The sequence below is a fragment of the Notothenia rossii genome (assembly GCF_949606895.1).
Source record: "Notothenia rossii genome assembly, chromosome: 8".
Taxonomy (NCBI): domain Eukaryota; kingdom Metazoa; phylum Chordata; class Actinopteri; order Perciformes; family Nototheniidae; genus Notothenia; species Notothenia rossii.
In genome coordinates, this window is record NC_136906.1 from 416,590 (window position 1) to 433,708 (window position 17,119).

The following is a 17,119-nucleotide window of genomic DNA, read 5'->3' on the forward strand; positions in this document are numbered from 1 at the left end:
GCACCTTCCAAAGTAGGATGAATGCCGTCTCTCTTAATCAGACCAGGTTTTCCCCAGAAGGCTGTCCAATTATTCACGAAGCCCACATTGTTTGCTGGGCACCACCAAGACAACCAGCGCTGAAATGATGACATGCGGCTATACATGTCATCATTGATCAGATTGGGGAGGGCACCAGAGAAGATTACGGTGTCCGACATTGTTTTAGCATAACTACACACCGACGCCACATTAAGTTTGGTGCATTCTGATTGGCGTAAACGAACATCATTACCACCAACGTGAATAACAATCCTACTGTATTTACGTTTATTTTTAGCCAGCAGTCTAAGATGCGCCTCAACGTCGCCCGCTCTGGCCCCCGGAATGCATGTGACTGCGGACGCTTCGGTCTCTAAATTCACGTGTCTCATAATAGAGCTACCAATAACCCGAGTTGGCTTCTCAGCGGGTGTCTCGCTGAGTGGGGAATATCTGTTAGATACGTGAACGGGTTGGTGGGGACCTGCGGGTTTCACGTTATGCCCCTTCTGAACAGTCACCCAGTCTCCCTGCTGCTCGGGAGTTGCCGGCGGACGGCTGAGAGGAGCTACCTTTTGCCGGGCCGCACCGGCTAACATGGGGTTTACTGTAGCTGAGTTATTTTTCTAAGATGCGGAGCCGGGCTTCTATGGCTATGATTCCCGCCTCCAACCTAACAACTATACTACATTTAACACATGTATCGGTACCAGTAAACGAGGTAGGGGAGTAACCAAACATGAGACAGTTAGAGCAGGAAATAGCACCCGAGGGTGGGGAAAGAGCCATGGCTAGCTATCAAGCTAAAGTAGCTACCGTTAGCAAACCCGAAAAGAGTGTAGGCAACTGTGGAGTTACAGTCGCTAAGAGAAGGAGAGTTTGTGAGTGCTTAAGCTGTAGTAACGTGTGATTACAACGTCAGGCAGTTGCCGTGATCAAGAGTTTTAAAACGATCGATTAAGTTTAAGATAATAAGCTATCAGCAACAGAACAGGCACACGGGATACCCGGAGATGACAACAACAACCGGAAGTTACAACATGCTTACCGCAATAGTGGTCCGTGTAGAAACAGATCCTGACTTCAATTCAGATCCTGACTTCCGTCCATGAGACCAGATGGAAACACGAGTCCAGATGAAAACACGAGTCCAGACGGAAACACGAGTCCAGATGGAAACACAAGTCCAGGTGCAAACACGAGTCTGTTGTGGCAATTTAGCACTCACAACAGGAAAGAATGAAACAGAGAGGGATCAATAAAACACAAACACAGGTATAGTTGATCAATTATTATTTCGTTGTACAACAATCAATAATAACGAGGAAAACATTACCTCTGCTCTCAAGCAGTCCTACAGCAATGCTCCCAAGTAGTAGAACTTTACAGAAACATATATAGGACTCTTGACAGGACGCACACACATTTCCTCACATTAGCTAACACACAATATCACATGTTCTGCCTCTGAATGCTATACTTGTATGTTCCAGATATGGAAAGTTTACTTATCTCATGACGTCCTTTAGGAGTGGTCAACTAACAAAGGTTAACAGTTTTTATAACCTAAGGCCTTCTCTGAACTTCCTCCAACCTCGATGTCAGCTCACTTAAAATGAATACATCTATTGATCATTCAGAACGACCATTGTCTCTCTAACTCTGTGTGACTCCGTAACACAGATCATATGGAATACCATGTGACATTAAATGAATATACCAGAAATACACTGTATTCAACTTTCTGCTATAACAAGTCCTTACGGAAACGAGTCCAGATGGAAACACGAGTCCTGATGGAAACACGAGTCCAGACGGAAACACGAGTCCAGACGGAAACACGAGTCCAGACGGAAACACGAGTCCTTACAGAAACACGAGTCCAGACGGAAACACGAGTCCAGATGGAAACACGAGTCCAGACGGAAACACGAGTCCTTACAGAAACACGAGTCCAGACGGAAACACGAGTCCAGGAGTCCAGACGGAAACACGAGTCCTTACGGAAACACAAGTCCAGACGGAAACACGAGTCCTGATGGAAACACGAGTCCAGGAGTCCAGATGGAAACACGAGTCCAGACGGAAACACGATTCCAGACGGAAACACGAGTCCAGGAGTCCAGACGGAAACACGAGTCCTGATGGAAACACGAGTCCAGGAGTCCAGACGGAAACACGAGTCCAGACGGAAACACGAGTCCAGGAGTCCAGATGGAAACACGAGTCCTTATGGAAACACGAGTCCAGACGGAAACACGACTCCTGAAGGAAACACGAGTCCAGACGGAAACACGAGTCCAGACGGAAACACGAGTCCTTACGTAAACACGAGTCCTGAAGGAAACACGAGTCCAGACGGAAACACGAGTCCTGATGGAAACACGAGTCCAGGAGTCCAGACGGAAACACGAGTCCAGACGGAAACACGAGTCCAGGAGTCCAGATGGAAACACGAGTCCTTATGGAAACACGAGTCCAGACGGAAACACGACTCCTGAAGGAAACACGAGTCCAGACGGAAACACGAGTCCAGACGTAAACACGAGTCCTTACGTAAACACGAGTCCTGAAGGAAACACCAGTCCAGACGGAAACACCAGTCCAGACGAGTTACATATTATATATTATTACATTAATCAAAAACCATAAAGAATCAAACTCCGATCAACAAGCAAAGGGCAGATAAATTCACTTCTAGCAGATCAGAGCACAGTCAGAGCTGCTGAATCAGAAGCAAGGCCTAAATTAATTCAACAAGTACTTTGTGTCTTGTTTCTTTTCAGCTACAGCTTAATTGGTAAGGTACGGTTGAAATAGATGCGTTTTCAGTTTGCGACGGAAGATCTGCAGAGTTTCTGCTGTCCTGATGTCAATGGAGAGCTGATTCCACCAATCAGGAGCCAGGATAGGGTTTTCTATCTTAAGGGTAGAACCACACTGTTTCATTGGGGCAAATTAAAACTGAAGTAAATGATCAGAATCAGACCTTAAACGAGTCCTGTATTACTTCACACTTTGAGAAAGTCAAAGTTACATTTTTAACCCTTTTTAAATCGTTTCCCATCCTCGTCTGGTTTTTTCCTTTTATTTTTCGGCACTGGCCTCCAGTTGAAATACACGGTGTAATGATCTGATATTTGGTCGTCCCGGACTTCAACGTCAGAGACTTCAACATTTCTGGTGAGCACCAGATCCAGAGTGTGGCCGGAGTGGTAGGTCGGCTCCCTTGGGTGCAGATCGAAGCCGTTGATCAGTAGAAACTTTAGAAACTCTTTAACATAGGTCTTATTATGACAATCAACCCAGATATTGAAATCTCCGGTCACAATGATGTTGTTGTAGTTTTGGGAAACCAGATCCAAGAGTTCCTGAAACTCTTTCAGGAAGTTGGCGATGGTGCTCTGGGTTTTCTTTGGCGGGCGATAGACGTTGATGCTCAGGACGGGTTCTTTCCACTCGTCGTGTTGCAGAACTGTCCCCACGCATTCAAAGGTCTCCATGTCGTCAATCTGAATTTGTTCACTATGCAACCGTGGAGAGACCTGGATAGCTACCCCTCTATACCCGTTGAGTTCACTCACATGACGGATGGATCTGAAGTTTTGGGGCGAAGCATCCCTGAGTACGTTGCAAGCTTTTTCCTCCTTTAACCACGTCTCAGTTGTGTAAAGGACGTCCAGCTGGTTTTCTGTGATGAGCTTTGAGATCTTGGATGTTTTTTTGTTCATCGAGTGAACATTTAATAACGCTGCCCTGACGAATGGGGTTTCCCTTTGGATGCTCTCACTTCCTATCTGCTCACTCCCTATCTCTTCTTCACTTCCTGTCTGCTCACTCCCTATCTCTAACTCACTTCCTGTCTGCTCACTCCCTATCTCTTCGTCACTTCCTGTCTGCTCATTCCCTTTCTCTTCTTCACTTCCTGTCTGCTCATTCCCTATCTCTTCTTCACTTCCTGTCTGCTCACTCCCTATCTCTTCTTCACTTCTTGTCTTCTCACTCCCTATCTCTTCTTCACTTCCTGTCTGCTCACGCCCTTTCTCTTCTTCACTTCCTGTCTGCTCACTCCCTTTCTCTAACTCACTTCCTGTCTGCTCACTCCCTTTCTCTTCTTCACTTCCTGTCCGCTCACTCCTTGTCTCTAACTCACTTCCTGTACACTCACTCCATTTCTCTTGATCACTTCCTGTCCACTCACTGTCTTTCTCTATCTCACTTCCTGTCCACTCACTGTCTTTCTCTTCTTCACTTCCTGTACACTCACTGTCTTTCTCTTCTTCACTTCCTGTACACTCACTGTCTTTCTCTTCTTCACTTCCTGTACATTCACTGTCTTTCTCTTCTTCACTTCTTGCACAGTCACTGTCTTTCTCTTGATCAATTCCTGTCCGCTCACTCCCTCTCTCTAACTCACTTCCTGTCCACTCACTCCTTCTCTCTTGTTCACTTCCTGTCCGCTCTGCTTGATGGCCCTGTCTTTCTTCCTCATGTCTTAAACCCATGTGGGATTCAGTCTCCTTCCCTTGGATGCTTCTCTCTAAACTCAAACTCATATCTTTGTCTGTTTTACAGAAAATGGCACCTTGAAACAGAAACAGAAAGAGAATCAGAGAGCCCAACGCAATGCCCGCCATCTTTAGTTTCCTGTGTTCCTGTAGTGCTCTCGCCAAAGTAAAGCCCAATGCCATGCATCTGAAACCACGCATCATCCTGTAAATCAAACCACTGAAACCCAACGTCATCATCATCCAGTACATTAAACCACTGAAACCCAACGTCATCATCATCCAGTACATCAAACCACTGAAACCCAACGTCATCATCATCCAGTACATTAAACCACTGAAACCCAACGTCATCATCCAGTACATTAAACCACTGAAACCCAACGGCATCATCCAGTACATTAAACCACTGAAACCCAACGTCATCATCATCCAGTACATTAAACCACTGAAACCCAACGGCATCATCCAGTACATTAAACCACTGAAACCCAACGGCATCATCCAGTACATTAAACCACTGAAACCCAACGGCATCATCCAGTACATTAAACCACTGAAACCCAACGGCATCATCCAGTACATTAAACCACTGAAACCCAACGGCATCATCCAGTACATTAAACCACTGAAACCCAACGGCATCATCCAGTACATTAAACCACTGAAACCCAACGGCATCATCCAGTACATTAAACCACTGAAACCCAACGTCATCATCCTGTTGTTCTCCAGCCTCTCTTTCTCCAGCCTCTCTTTCTGCAGTCTCTCTTTCTCCAGTCTCTCTTTCTTCAGCCTCTCTTTCTCCAGTCTCTCTTTCTCCAGCCTCTCTTTCTGCAGTCTCTCTTTCTGCAGTCTCTCTTTCTGCAGTCTCTCGTTCTCCAGCCTCTCTTTCTGCAGTCTCTCTTTCTCCAGCCTCTCTTTCTGCAGTCTCTCTTTCTCCAGCCTCTCTTTCTCCAGCCTCTCTTTCTCCAGCCTCTCTTTCTTCAGTCTCTCTTTCTCCAGCCTCTCTTTCTCCAGTCTCTCTTTCTCCAGCCTCTCTTTCTCCAGCCTCTCTGTCTCCAGCCTCTCCTCGTGTTCTCGTTGCCTGTTAGCCATCTTCGTCCTGTGAACGAAACCAGTCCAGTTAGCATGATTCAAGAAACCTGCTTTGCCCTGGCTCAATGCTTAAGATATCTGTTTAGGTTAAACTCCTAGTTAAGTTTCTCTGGAAGGTACCGGTCTTCCGTACTTCAGATTATTAATAAAAAATATAAATCAACTAATAAATGTTGATATCTTTTTATAGTCAAAGCCACCCAGCGGTAAAATAAACATCTCACTTCATGTCGTCGAACTGATTCCTCAGTATCCGGATCACCTGGTCCAAGGCGTCGGCGGTATCTTTCAGGGATTGGCTCGCTTCAGTCACGTGATTGTTCTCGATCATCTTCTTCCAGCTGTCTATCGCCTCAGGAAGTGCAAACGCAAGTCCAACAGCTCCTCCAGCAACCTGAGCAGGAATATTTCACACCGTCAGCCTCAACAACATTCACAGTGATGTCTCTAAACTAGTATGATATGTAGCTGTATGCAGAGGATTTCAGAGTCATTCAAAAACACATGTAAGGTCTTACCATGCCCGCTCCTTTAAGGGCAGTTTTGAGTCCAGTTGCGGACATCTTTTTGATGATTTGTTTGCCTGCTTCAGCAAACAGCAGTTTAGATTTCTTTCCACTTGCTTTAAATGCAAAGATTACTAAAATACCAGCAACTCCAATCGCAATTGCAGGCATGATTAGTGGGTTTGATAGTGGCGCTTCCAGAGAAGACTGTGGCCCAGATGAAGAAGACCACTTGATGCTATCACAGACCGTCCACTTCTGACCATTCCTTCTGGCGATGGCTGCAGGGAACTTAGCCATGACTCGTTGGTCCAGCTCGTCTTCATCTGCGTTGAAGCTCTCCGCCTTACACTCCTTCCTCAGCTTCTCGAACAGACGCTTGATTCTTTCTGCGATCTCGTTGCTCTCGCTTTCTATGCGCTGCGCTTTCTTCATTGTCCCGCTGGATGAGAGGTGCTCAGTAAGATGAGTAGCCAGAGATATGGTTAAACCTACACCTGTATAGGCTGCTCCTAACACAGCTAGAAACGGAGCCGCTAATCCGCCGGTGCACAATGTGGCCACCCCGGCTCCAAGCAGGCTAGCAGCTCCCACCACCGACACTGTGTTCCCGACACACTGGCTGCCATTGCACTTCTCTCTGAGATCCTCCAGCTCCCGGGCCAGTTTCCTCAGCTGCTCGGCACAGTGCTCCCTCTTCTCCATCCATCTGAACATGAGATCCAGCAGCTCATCCGCGATGTCCATCTTGGAGGCTTCCTTCTGATGCCACTACAGAGGAGGTCTGAAACAAGAATGACAAAGACAGGTAGGCAACTGATCCACCAGACCTACACAGCTGGACCGGCCCCTGGACTCAGGACCGGCCCCTTGACTCAGGACCCTCCCCTGGACTCAGGACCCGTCCCTTGACTCAGGACCCGCCCCTTGACTCAGGACCCGCCCCTTGACTCAGGACCCGCCCCTGGACTCAGGACCCGTCCCTTGACTCAGGACCCTCCCCTTGACTCAGGACCCTCCCCTTGACTCAGGACCCGCCCCTTGACTCAGGACCGGCCCCTGGACTCAGGACCCTGCCCTGGACTCAGGACCCGTCCCTGGACTCAGGACCCGTCCCTTGACTCAGGACCCTCCCCTGGACTCAGGATCTGCCCCTTGACTCAGGACCCGCCCCTGGACTCAGGACCCGTCCCTTGACTCAGGACCCTCCCCTTGACTCAGGACCCTCCCCCTGGACCCTGAACTGGTCCCTGAGATATTGTCCACATATGAAATGAAATGACTTCATGGTATCTGGAGCGATATCAGGGAGACTGTGATGGACTGTGACCTGGGTGTCACGGCGTTACGTAACACACTCTGCAGATCTCCTGATAAACCCTGTGTTTGATCAACGACAGGGACACACAGGATTTCAGCTCAATATAAGAATAATATAATAATAATATAAAAATATAATAATAATAATATAATAATAATAATATAATAATAATAATAATAATATAATAATAATAGTTTACTTTCAACCATCCTAATGCTGTTGCCGTGTGGGGTTTAAACCCAAAGCGATGGAGGTCTGCTGATGTCGTGCAGTTTCTCTGATCAACAGGAAGGGTGTTCTCTGTTCACGTATCTAAGCTCAGGTAGGAAATAGGAGAGTTTCTCACCTTGTGACGAGAGGACGAGCTGGAGCCACACACACTTCCTGTCAGACTGAGGTCCTCCAGGCTGCGCTGCTTATATACTGCTGCCCGTCCTGCAGCTTCAGAGGAGTCACGTGACTTCTGGGAAGACAGACAGACAGACAGACAGACAGACAGACTATCTGTTTTTAAAGCAAGGCGGATGCTGTAGTCCCAAACGATAGCTGGGGATTCTGGGTAGTGTAGTGTCTTTCGGAAACTGTAGTGTCTAAACACCGAAAAAACTATTTGTTTCTCTGAATCGAAGGTTAAAAACACAAAAGCATTGTACACAATTTAAACCAATCAGTATTGTGTAATTAACAAGGATAAACTGATGTTTCTTAGTGGATGAGCAGATATCAATGTGTAATCATCTGACAGTGAGGAGAATATATCCGGTTTTATTATGAAAACTGTTTGCACCCACGCTAACTTTACATGGAAGCTGCCGCATGTACACGTTATCCTGACGAGAACTCAGATCATCTCCGTAATATCTATCAAACTATAGATCCTACACATCGTCTGGACGTGGATTCTAAAAGTACAATATACACTTCTCGCCAGAAATCGAATCAAAAAGCGTTTTAATGGCCAAACTATTCCACAATTTAGGATTTTCCAGAGAGGGTTATTTGTGAATAAACGAATAAACGGGAGCATGTTGTTTGTTACACGACCACTAGAGGTGCTACACTTTAAAACGTGGCTATGGGTCGTAATGCCGTAATCTAAGCTGCTTAAACAATCAACCTATTTGGTCGTTTTTTGTAAGAGGACAGGCTGATCCAGACTGATCTCCTGTGAATATTGTAAGAACCCAGCTCTGGTGGTGGGCTCTGCTGCTTACAGTAAAACCTCCACTTCAGTGGGTGAGACGTTTGTCCCTTCCTCTCTCAGGACGTCCTGTAGCTTGTCTCTGACTGCTGACAGGGCCGCGTCACGTCCTCAAAGTAGCTCAGAGGACGGATGTTGATGCTGGAGGAGTGTGAGCCAAAAGCTCCTGCAGCAGAAACCTATCTGTTAGTGCTATAGCAAAATTTAAGGAAGAGATTCCACCAATACTTAACTCGATAGCATGTCTGCATGTAAGGGAGGAAACTTATACAAAATGTACACCACCCCAAATTGATCATGTTGTTGATAGTGCTACAGATGCTCTGCGAATAAAATGAGACTCTGTTGCTCCTTTGAAAAAGAAGAAAATAAAACAACATAGATTAGCTCCATGGCATAACGCCCAAACCCGCAAAATAAAGCAAAAGTCGAGACAACTTGAAAGGATATGGCGTTCCACTAAACTTGAAGAATCTGGTTTAATTTGGCAAATTACACTCAATTAATATAAGAAAGCACTGCGTAAAGCCAGAGCAGCATACTATTCTTCATTAATAGATGAGAATAAGAATAATGCAAGATTTATTTTCAGCACTGTAGCCAGGCTGACAGAGAGCCACAGCTCGACTGAGCCTTCTATTCCCATAGCACTCAGTAGGAATGATTTGATGTGCTTTTTTAACGATAACATTGTTACTCTTAGAAACAAAATCAATGACCTCTTGCCTTTGACCAGTATAGTGTTATCAACAGCTCCCGGAAACGTAAGTTCTAGTATTACACTAGATAGTAAACTAGAATGCTTTTCAGCCATAAACCTTGAACAATTAAATTCAATGATTCTCTCTTCTAAACCATCAACGTGTATCTTAGACCCGATTCCAACTAAGCTGTTAAAAGAAGTGTTTCCATTAATTAGCACTTCTTTATTAAATATTATGAATATGTCTTTATTATCAGGCTATGTTCCACAATCATTCAAAGTAGCAGTGATAAAACCGCTTCTTAAAAAGCACAACCTCGATCCAGAGGTTTTAGCCAACTATAGACCTATTTCTAATCTTCAGTTCCTCTCAAAGATTCTTGAGAAAGCAGTCGCAAAACAGCTGATTACTTAAAAAACTATGATTTATTTGAAGATGTTCAGTCTGGCTTTAGAACACAACATAGCACAGAGACAGCTCTGGTTAAAGTCACAAATGACATTCTAATAGCCTCTGACAAGGGACTTGTCTCTATCCTTGTCTTGCTCGATCTTAGTGCTGCATTTGATACTATCGACCATGATATCCTATTGCAAAGACTAGAGCACTTAGTTGGCATACAGGGAACTGCTTTAGGCTGGTTTAGGTCCTATCTATCTGAACGCTCTCAGTTTGTACGTGTCAACGATGAATCTTCCATGCAAACCAAAGTTAGCCATGGAGTGCCACAGGGCTCAGTGCTCGGACCTATTTTGTTCACACTATATATGCTTCCGTTAGGCAATATTATAAGGAATCATTCTGTAAACTTTCATTGTTATGCGGATGATACTCAACTATATTTATCAATCAAGCCTGATGAAATTAATCATCTAAATAAAATTCAAGACTGCCTCAAGGACTTAAAAACGTGGATGACCTTAAATTTTTTGATGTTAAACACGACCAAAACTGAAGTTATTGTACTTGGCCCGAAGAATCTACGAAACAAATTATCTAAAGATATATTAACTATGGATGGCATTAATTTGGCCTCCAGTGAGACTGTAAGGAATCTTGGTGTTATATTTGATCAGGATTTATCCTTTAACACCCACATAAAATCAATTTCAAGGACCGCCTACTTCCATCTACGTAACATTGCAAAAATCAGGCATATCTTGCCTCAAAACGATGCAGAGAAACTAGTCCATGCATTTGTTACTTCAAGGCTGGATTATTGTAACTCCTTATTATCAGGGTGTACCAAAAAGTCAGTCAAGTCGCTTCAGCTGATTCAAAATGCTGCAGCTCGTGGACTAACCAGAGTTAGGAAAAGGGACCACATTACTCCTGTTCTGGCTGCCTTACACTGGCTCCCTATAGAACACAGGATAGAATTTAAAATTCTTCTTCTGGCCTACAAAGCCCTTAATGGGCAGGCGCCATCTTACCTTAACTCATTATACCCTACTGTCCTACTAGAGCAGGGGTCTGCAACCTTTTTGACCAAAAGAGCCATTTTGCTCCTTTTTACCAAACATTTTTTTGTCTGGAGCCGCAAAACATATTTCATAGCTTGATGGCTAATAAAGTTGTATTTATTGTTATATCAGACAAAAACTACAGTTTTTTTGCATTTATTAGGCTTTTTATTACATTATATAAAACTGTTAACCTCTAATAAGAAACAAAGAACTCCTATAAGGAGAATTACAAATAATACACAGGCCTACTTTAAAATAAATTAAACACAGCACTTGGGGAGTCCTCTGCACATTTGAAGGGAAAAAAAATATTATTAAAATGGGCCCACTTTGAAATAAATAAAACATATAGCTGCACCCTACAAAGAGTTAAAGGTGGGGTAGGTAAGAATGGAGAAACCAGCTCGAATGCTAGAATTTGAAAATACACTACCGGAAAAAATTTGCCTCTTCCTTCAAACTTCCTCACAGAGCCCCTCCTCCAACACACACGAACGCGCACATGACCAATGAGGGCACGAGATCAGTTTGTGCACAGATGGAAGGCTGACAGGCAGGTAGGCCATCCAGTTATTTTAGCCGGGCCGGATAAAATGATTGGTCGTGCTTTTTACAGCGCTACGGCTTCCACAGATTAATTTTTGTATGTATTTATTGTCAAAACATTTAATATATTCATTGCTATCGGGACGTTAAGAGCATTCCATGGAATATAACAAAAAGTGTTTCTGAAATAAATGACATACCCCATTGAATTATGACTGAAGATCGTCAGCTGTCTTCCTCTCCCGTGTTGTTCCTCGATACGTAAAGGCTGCAGCACCTTTGACAACTTCTCTCTACAGATCAAACATACCGGTAAACCAGCATCGTTTGCTGTGAAAGCAGATAACTCTGTCCACACAGAATTAAATCCTGTGTTCCTCCGGTACTTTTCTTTGATCTATCCATAGTTCGCTCATCGAGCCGGGGGTCAGGTTATTCACCCGCAGGAAAAGGCGCTCGCGCGGGACCTTAGCAGGGTGTGACGCATATTTTAGTTGACCTAATTAAAACCTTTTTGTTTTTTATTTATGTGTCACAGTATCACCTCAAAATACAAGATATGAAACATTTTCAACCGTGCAACAAAATATAAATAGTCCTACAAATACTTTTATTTTATTTCCTTCTAATTTTTGTCTAAACTCAAGGGAGCCAGAGCAGAGGGCTTAAAGGGCCGCATGCGGCCCGTGGGCCGCGGGTTGCCGACCCCTGTACTAGGGCATTGCGTTCCAAGAATGCAGGGTTGTTGGTTGTTCCTAGAGTCTCTAAAAGTACAATGGGAGCCAGAGCCTTTTCTTATCAAGCTCCACTTTTGTGGAATCAGCTTCCAGTTTGTGTTCGGACGGCAGACACCCTATCCGTTTTTAAGAGTGCGCTTAAGACCTTCCTTTTTGATAAAGCTTATAGTTAGGGCTGATTAGATTCAGCCCCTAGTTTTGCTGATATAGGCTTAGTTTGTCGGGGGACATCTTACTTCTTCCTTCTCTCTGTCTATACCTGTGTACTCTCATGTTCCGATTAACCCAGCTTCCCCAAATTTCTTTCTTTTTGGTGTCTATATACGCCGGGATCCGGAGTCATGGATGATCCTGCGGTCCTGTGTCATGGATTGCGAGTCCTGGATCTTGAGTCGTGGCTGTGGTCCTGGATCATAAGTCCTGGATGGATATCCTCGTGGATTCATCTTCCTATTATACACACATGCATTTCCAAACATTTGGTCTACCTATGTTGCAAATGTATTATCTTTTCAATTTACACACAGCATCTATTGCACGTCTGTCCGTCCTGGGAGAGGGATCCCTCCTCTGTTGCTCTCCCTGAGGTTTCTCCATGTTCCCCTTTAAACTGTGGGTTTTCTCTGGAAGTTTTTCCTTGTACGATGTGAGGGTCTAAGGACAGAGGGTCTAAGGACAGAGGGTCTAAGGACAGAGGGTGTCGTATTGTCATACTGATATTCTGTACAAACTGTGAAGTCCACTGAGACAAATGTAACATTTGTGATATGGGGCTATATAAATAAACATTGATTGATTGATGTAGCTTCACTGAGGGCTGGCAGTGAGGAGGGGTAGCTGAGCAGAAAGTGGTTGTGATCCTCTGTGAGAGACAGCAGCTTCAGCTCAGAGATCTCCTGCTCCAGTGCGAACACTTCCTAGGATTTAATCAAGTAAACCCTACAAGTTGTTTCTTTCATGAAAACAAAGGTTTTAAACTTTGTTTACACACTGATTTCAGGACATGTGCACTTCTTTTCTTGCTTATTTACGTTATCGCATGCCATAAAATCATCTATTTATTACCTACGGATCGAGCATGTCTCACATGCTGCATTTGTGCTCATATGTTTTAACCTAAAGGATTATAACTTCTAGTAACGATAACCCAAAAGCAGCAGGTTTTCACCGGGCATATAGTTAATATATAAAAGCTTTTACTGCTAAACAAAGCTCTTACGCTGTCAAAAAAACTCTTTATAGTTATGTTATTTGGCCTTTTATAAAATATGTTTATCAAGGCTTTCAGACGGTCACAAGGACAAAGGTCTGATAGTCATCACGACGTTACAAGATGCATTTATCACCTGGCAAAGTTCAATTTGACAAATGTTCTGAGTCAGTATCAGTAAATCAATAAAGTACATGAGTATCACAAGAGTTTTATTGTTCTGAATGACTCATGGCTTATCAAGAAACAGGAACTCAAGCTTGAACATGAGGAACTTTCTAATCTGATCTCACATGTTCATGCTCATTTTAAAAAGGAGGAATAAACCCATCTCTGGTTTTGAAGAGGATTCTTGTAAGTGCTTATAGTTTGTTTTTCTTTTACTTTCATTACGTTTTATTCATAATTTCTTTATTTAACTTTGTTTTTGTATTTAAAAATATAGAGTGTCGCAACAATGAAAACTCCCTTCCAAGTAAAGACAGCGAAAGGGAAATGGCAGGTTACTTAGAAAGGGAGGTGGGGAGAGTATGCATGCTCTGTGTTGAGGCAGCTGGCTGATTTGGGTTCTGTTGAACTTCGGTCTCTCTGAGAAACCTAACCTTTCATTTGTGAACTCTGCTCATCTCCTGGGATAAGGTAAGAATACCCTTAACTCAGAAAAGCCTTGCAGAAGTATTTTGGGTTTAAAATGTACATGAGAGTGAAAACACCCCAAGGCTAAAGCTGTACTTTCATTCGGACACATCTTGGTTTTCTCTGATGTTCGGTTACATGCAGGGGTTAGTGATCATTTTACAAGTACCAGAGCGCACCTATGATTTTGAAGCTTATGTAACCACTGTCCAGAGGTGGGAGAAGTACTCAGATCTTGTACTTAAGTAAAAGTAACCAGAGTGTAGGAATACTCTATTACAGTAGAAGTCCTGCATTAATGTTACTCAAGTAAAAGTAGAAAAGTATTAGCATCAAAATATAAATAAATATAAACAGTCCAGACAGAATGGGCAAAGCGCGGTCAGTCAATCAGATAAACTAATGAATACATGTGTGAATCTTACAGTACCTGCTGCCCACAGCTAACAGTATGAGAACGCTCCCTCACTGATCACTGAATGAACTCACTGCATCTGACCCAATTCAGTATCTTTGTATAGAAATGAAAGTATCTTGCTGATGTTAAATCTGTCTGTCTTTGTGTAGAAGGTCATTGTGTCTGAACACAACAGGTGAAATCAACAATGAAGACACACGCTAAGAACACATGTAATCATACAGGTACTGTAGATCAGCTTTAAATAAGACAGAGTATTCTAAGAGCTGCAGAGACATTAGAAAGAGAGTAAGTAAGTAAGTAAGTAAAGTTTATCTATATAGCACTTTTCACAGAAAGGATTCACAAAGTGCTTCACAGTGAGATCACGATAAAAAGGAGAATACATGGTGTAAAACAAGGAACACACAGCTACATATACACATCAAAACACAACATCAAAACATAAAACAAACTGTCAAAAAGAACCTTCACCTTTACTAAAAGTCTGACTAAACAACAAGGTTTTCAGCTGCTTTTTAAAAGGCTCCACAGAGTTTAAAGTGCGCAAGGAAAGTGGCAGCGCGTTCCACAGTCTGGGGGCCACTGCTTGAAAGGCTCGATCCCCTCTGGTTTTAAAGTGCGTGTGCGGAATGACCAGCAGGCATTGGTCAGAGGATCTAAGAGAACGTGCAGGATTATAAAGTTTCAGCAGCTCAGAAATATAGGCAGGGGCTTGATTATTTAGAGCTCTAAAAGTGAGGACTAGTATTTTAAAATGTATCCTGACACTGACTGGGAGCCAGTGTAGTTCTGCTAAAACTGGTGTGATGTGCGCTCTTTTACTAGTGTGGGTTAAAAGCCTTGCAGCAGAGTTTTGAACAACCTGGAGACGATGAAGATCCTTCTGGCTCAGGCAAGTAAAGAGACTATTGCAGTAGTCTAGGCGGGATGAAATAAAAGCATGAATGATCATCTCTAGTTCCACCTTTGATACTAAGGTTCTCAGCTTTGAGATGTTCCTCAACTGGAAAAAGCAGCTCCTGATCAGTGTTTTAGTGTGTTGTTTAAATGACATGGTTGAATCAAAAACAACACCTAAATTCCGAAGACTTGACTGGGTGGACGAGTCAAGGCTACCCATATGGTGGCTAATGAGAGGGATCCGGTTTTCTGGAGCAATGATCAGAGTCTCTGTCTTGTCCGAGTTAAGTTGGAGAAAGTTTTCACTTAACCACTGTTTGATGCTCGTCAAGCAGCTAGTTAAGGAGGACAGTTTGTGTAGCTCAGAGTTTTTGAAGGTGCAGTACAGCTGGATATCATCCGCATAAAGATGGTAGGAGACATTTTGGAACTGGCTAATTAGCTGTCCCAGGGGAAGAATATACAATAAAAACAGAATCGGCCCTAAAACCGAGCCCTGTGGTACACCACATGTCAGGTCAGCTGTTTTGGAGAAGAACTCGTTGGAAAACACATTAAAAGTTCTTTCAGTAAGATAAGAATCAAACCATTTTAAAACCAAACCAGCTAACCCTAAATCTTTGAGTCTGTTTCTCATAATGCCATGATCAATAGTGTCGAAAGCAGACGAAAGGTCCAATAAAACCAAAACAGTGTATTCACCAGAGTCGGCTGCCATCATGATGTCACTGGAAACTCGAATAAGGGCAGTTTCCGTGGAGTGATTACTGCGGAAACCGGACTGAAATTTATCCAGGACGTTTTTTCCCTTAAGGAACACTGTAAGTTCCTCTGACACTATTTTTTCTAAGATTTTGGACAGAAAAGGAAGCTTAGAAATTGGCCTATAGTTTTTAGGGTGTGATGGGTCCAGATTTGGCTTTTTAAGTGCAGGTTCAACAACTGCATGTTTAAAAAAGGTTGGAACCACACCAGTTGAAAGTGAAAGATTCATCAAATATACAACAGCGGGGCCGATCAAATTGAAGACTGTTAAAAGCAGCTTAGTAGGAATGATGTCAGTAGGAGCTGAGGAGGGTTTCATTTTTAGAAGCAGAGCAGTGATATCCTGGAGAGTCACCGGGTTAAAAGAGGACCAAGTACAGGGTGGGGGCATTTCATCAACAGAGTTTAGAGAAGACTGTGGTGAAATGTTCTCCCTGATGTCTCTGATTTTATTTACAAAATATCTAAGAAATTCATTGCTGTCTGTTTTACAGTACACAGGAATTTGGGGGACAGCAGGCGAGACAAGAGAGTTAATTGTGTCAAACAAGACTCTGGGATTTTTTTTATTTGATGATATTATTTGGGTGAAGTACTGGGTCCTAGCATTCCTCAGCATATCATTAAAAGAGGCTCTAAGTTCCCTTAGGTGGAGTCTGTGGACCTCTAATTGTGTCGACTTCCAGAGACGTTCTGCTTTTCGACAAATTGTCCTAAAGGAGCGGATGGAGTCGTTTATCCAGGGGTGAGGCAGAATTACTGTTGCACAGCTGGATTTCACCAATGAAACTTTATCTAAAATAGCCAAACAGTGGCTATTAAAACTCTGGATAAAATCATCAGGATGATTTATTCCCATCAGTAGGCCTATGAGTGGCTCAAACAAAGCAGAGAAATCATCTGCAACCTCCTGATTTAAAATCCGCCTTCGGGCTTTTCTTTTAAAAGGAGGAGGGTTTACAGCAAAGTTTAAATTAAAAAGCACACAGCTATGATCACTGACATGAAGGTAATGAGTAATGTTGCATCACTTTAGAGTTCATGGGGAACTCACCTGGAGGAAAACATGAATGCTCTGC

At 43.4% G+C, this 17,119-nt stretch overlaps 2 protein-coding genes across 7 annotated transcripts in view; one reads left to right on the plus strand and one right to left on the minus strand.

The window, feature by feature from the left end:
* Window positions 1-1,297: 1,297 nt before the first annotated feature.
* Window positions 1,298-17,119, minus strand: part of LOC307014355 (uncharacterized protein) — a 15,883-nt gene continuing 61 nt past the window's right edge. Inside the window, exons 1-5 of one of the 3 annotated variants that reach the window (XM_079642230.1) lie at window positions 17,095-17,119; window positions 6,146-6,917; window positions 5,852-6,021; window positions 5,326-5,634; window positions 1,298-5,280 (exon numbers count right to left, since the gene is read on the minus strand). The exon at window positions 17,095-17,119 is cut by the window's right edge and continues 61 nt beyond it. In XM_079642230.1, coding sequence (XP_079498356.1) covers window positions 3,063-5,280; window positions 5,326-5,634; window positions 5,852-6,021; window positions 6,146-6,880 — 3,432 coding nt within the window. In that variant the 5' untranslated portion in view covers window positions 6,881-6,917; window positions 17,095-17,119 and the 3' untranslated portion in view covers window positions 1,298-3,062. Of the gene's footprint in view, window positions 5,635-5,851; window positions 6,022-6,145; window positions 6,918-7,800; window positions 7,939-17,094 lie in introns of those variants that run through there. The other 2 variants (XM_079642228.1, XM_079642229.1) reach the window with 2 other exon arrangements.
* The window catches only part of LOC307014356 (deoxyribonuclease-1-like), an 11,518-nt gene continuing 7,925 nt past the window's right edge, over window positions 13,527-17,119 (plus strand). For 2 of the 4 annotated variants that reach the window (XM_079642231.1, XM_079642233.1), the window contains exons 1-2: window positions 13,551-13,672; window positions 13,764-13,957. The gene's annotated coding sequence lies outside the window, so the exon portion shown is untranslated. Of the gene's footprint in view, window positions 13,673-13,763; window positions 13,958-17,119 lie in introns of all 4 variants that reach the window. The other 2 variants (XM_079642234.1, XM_079642232.1) reach the window with 2 other exon arrangements.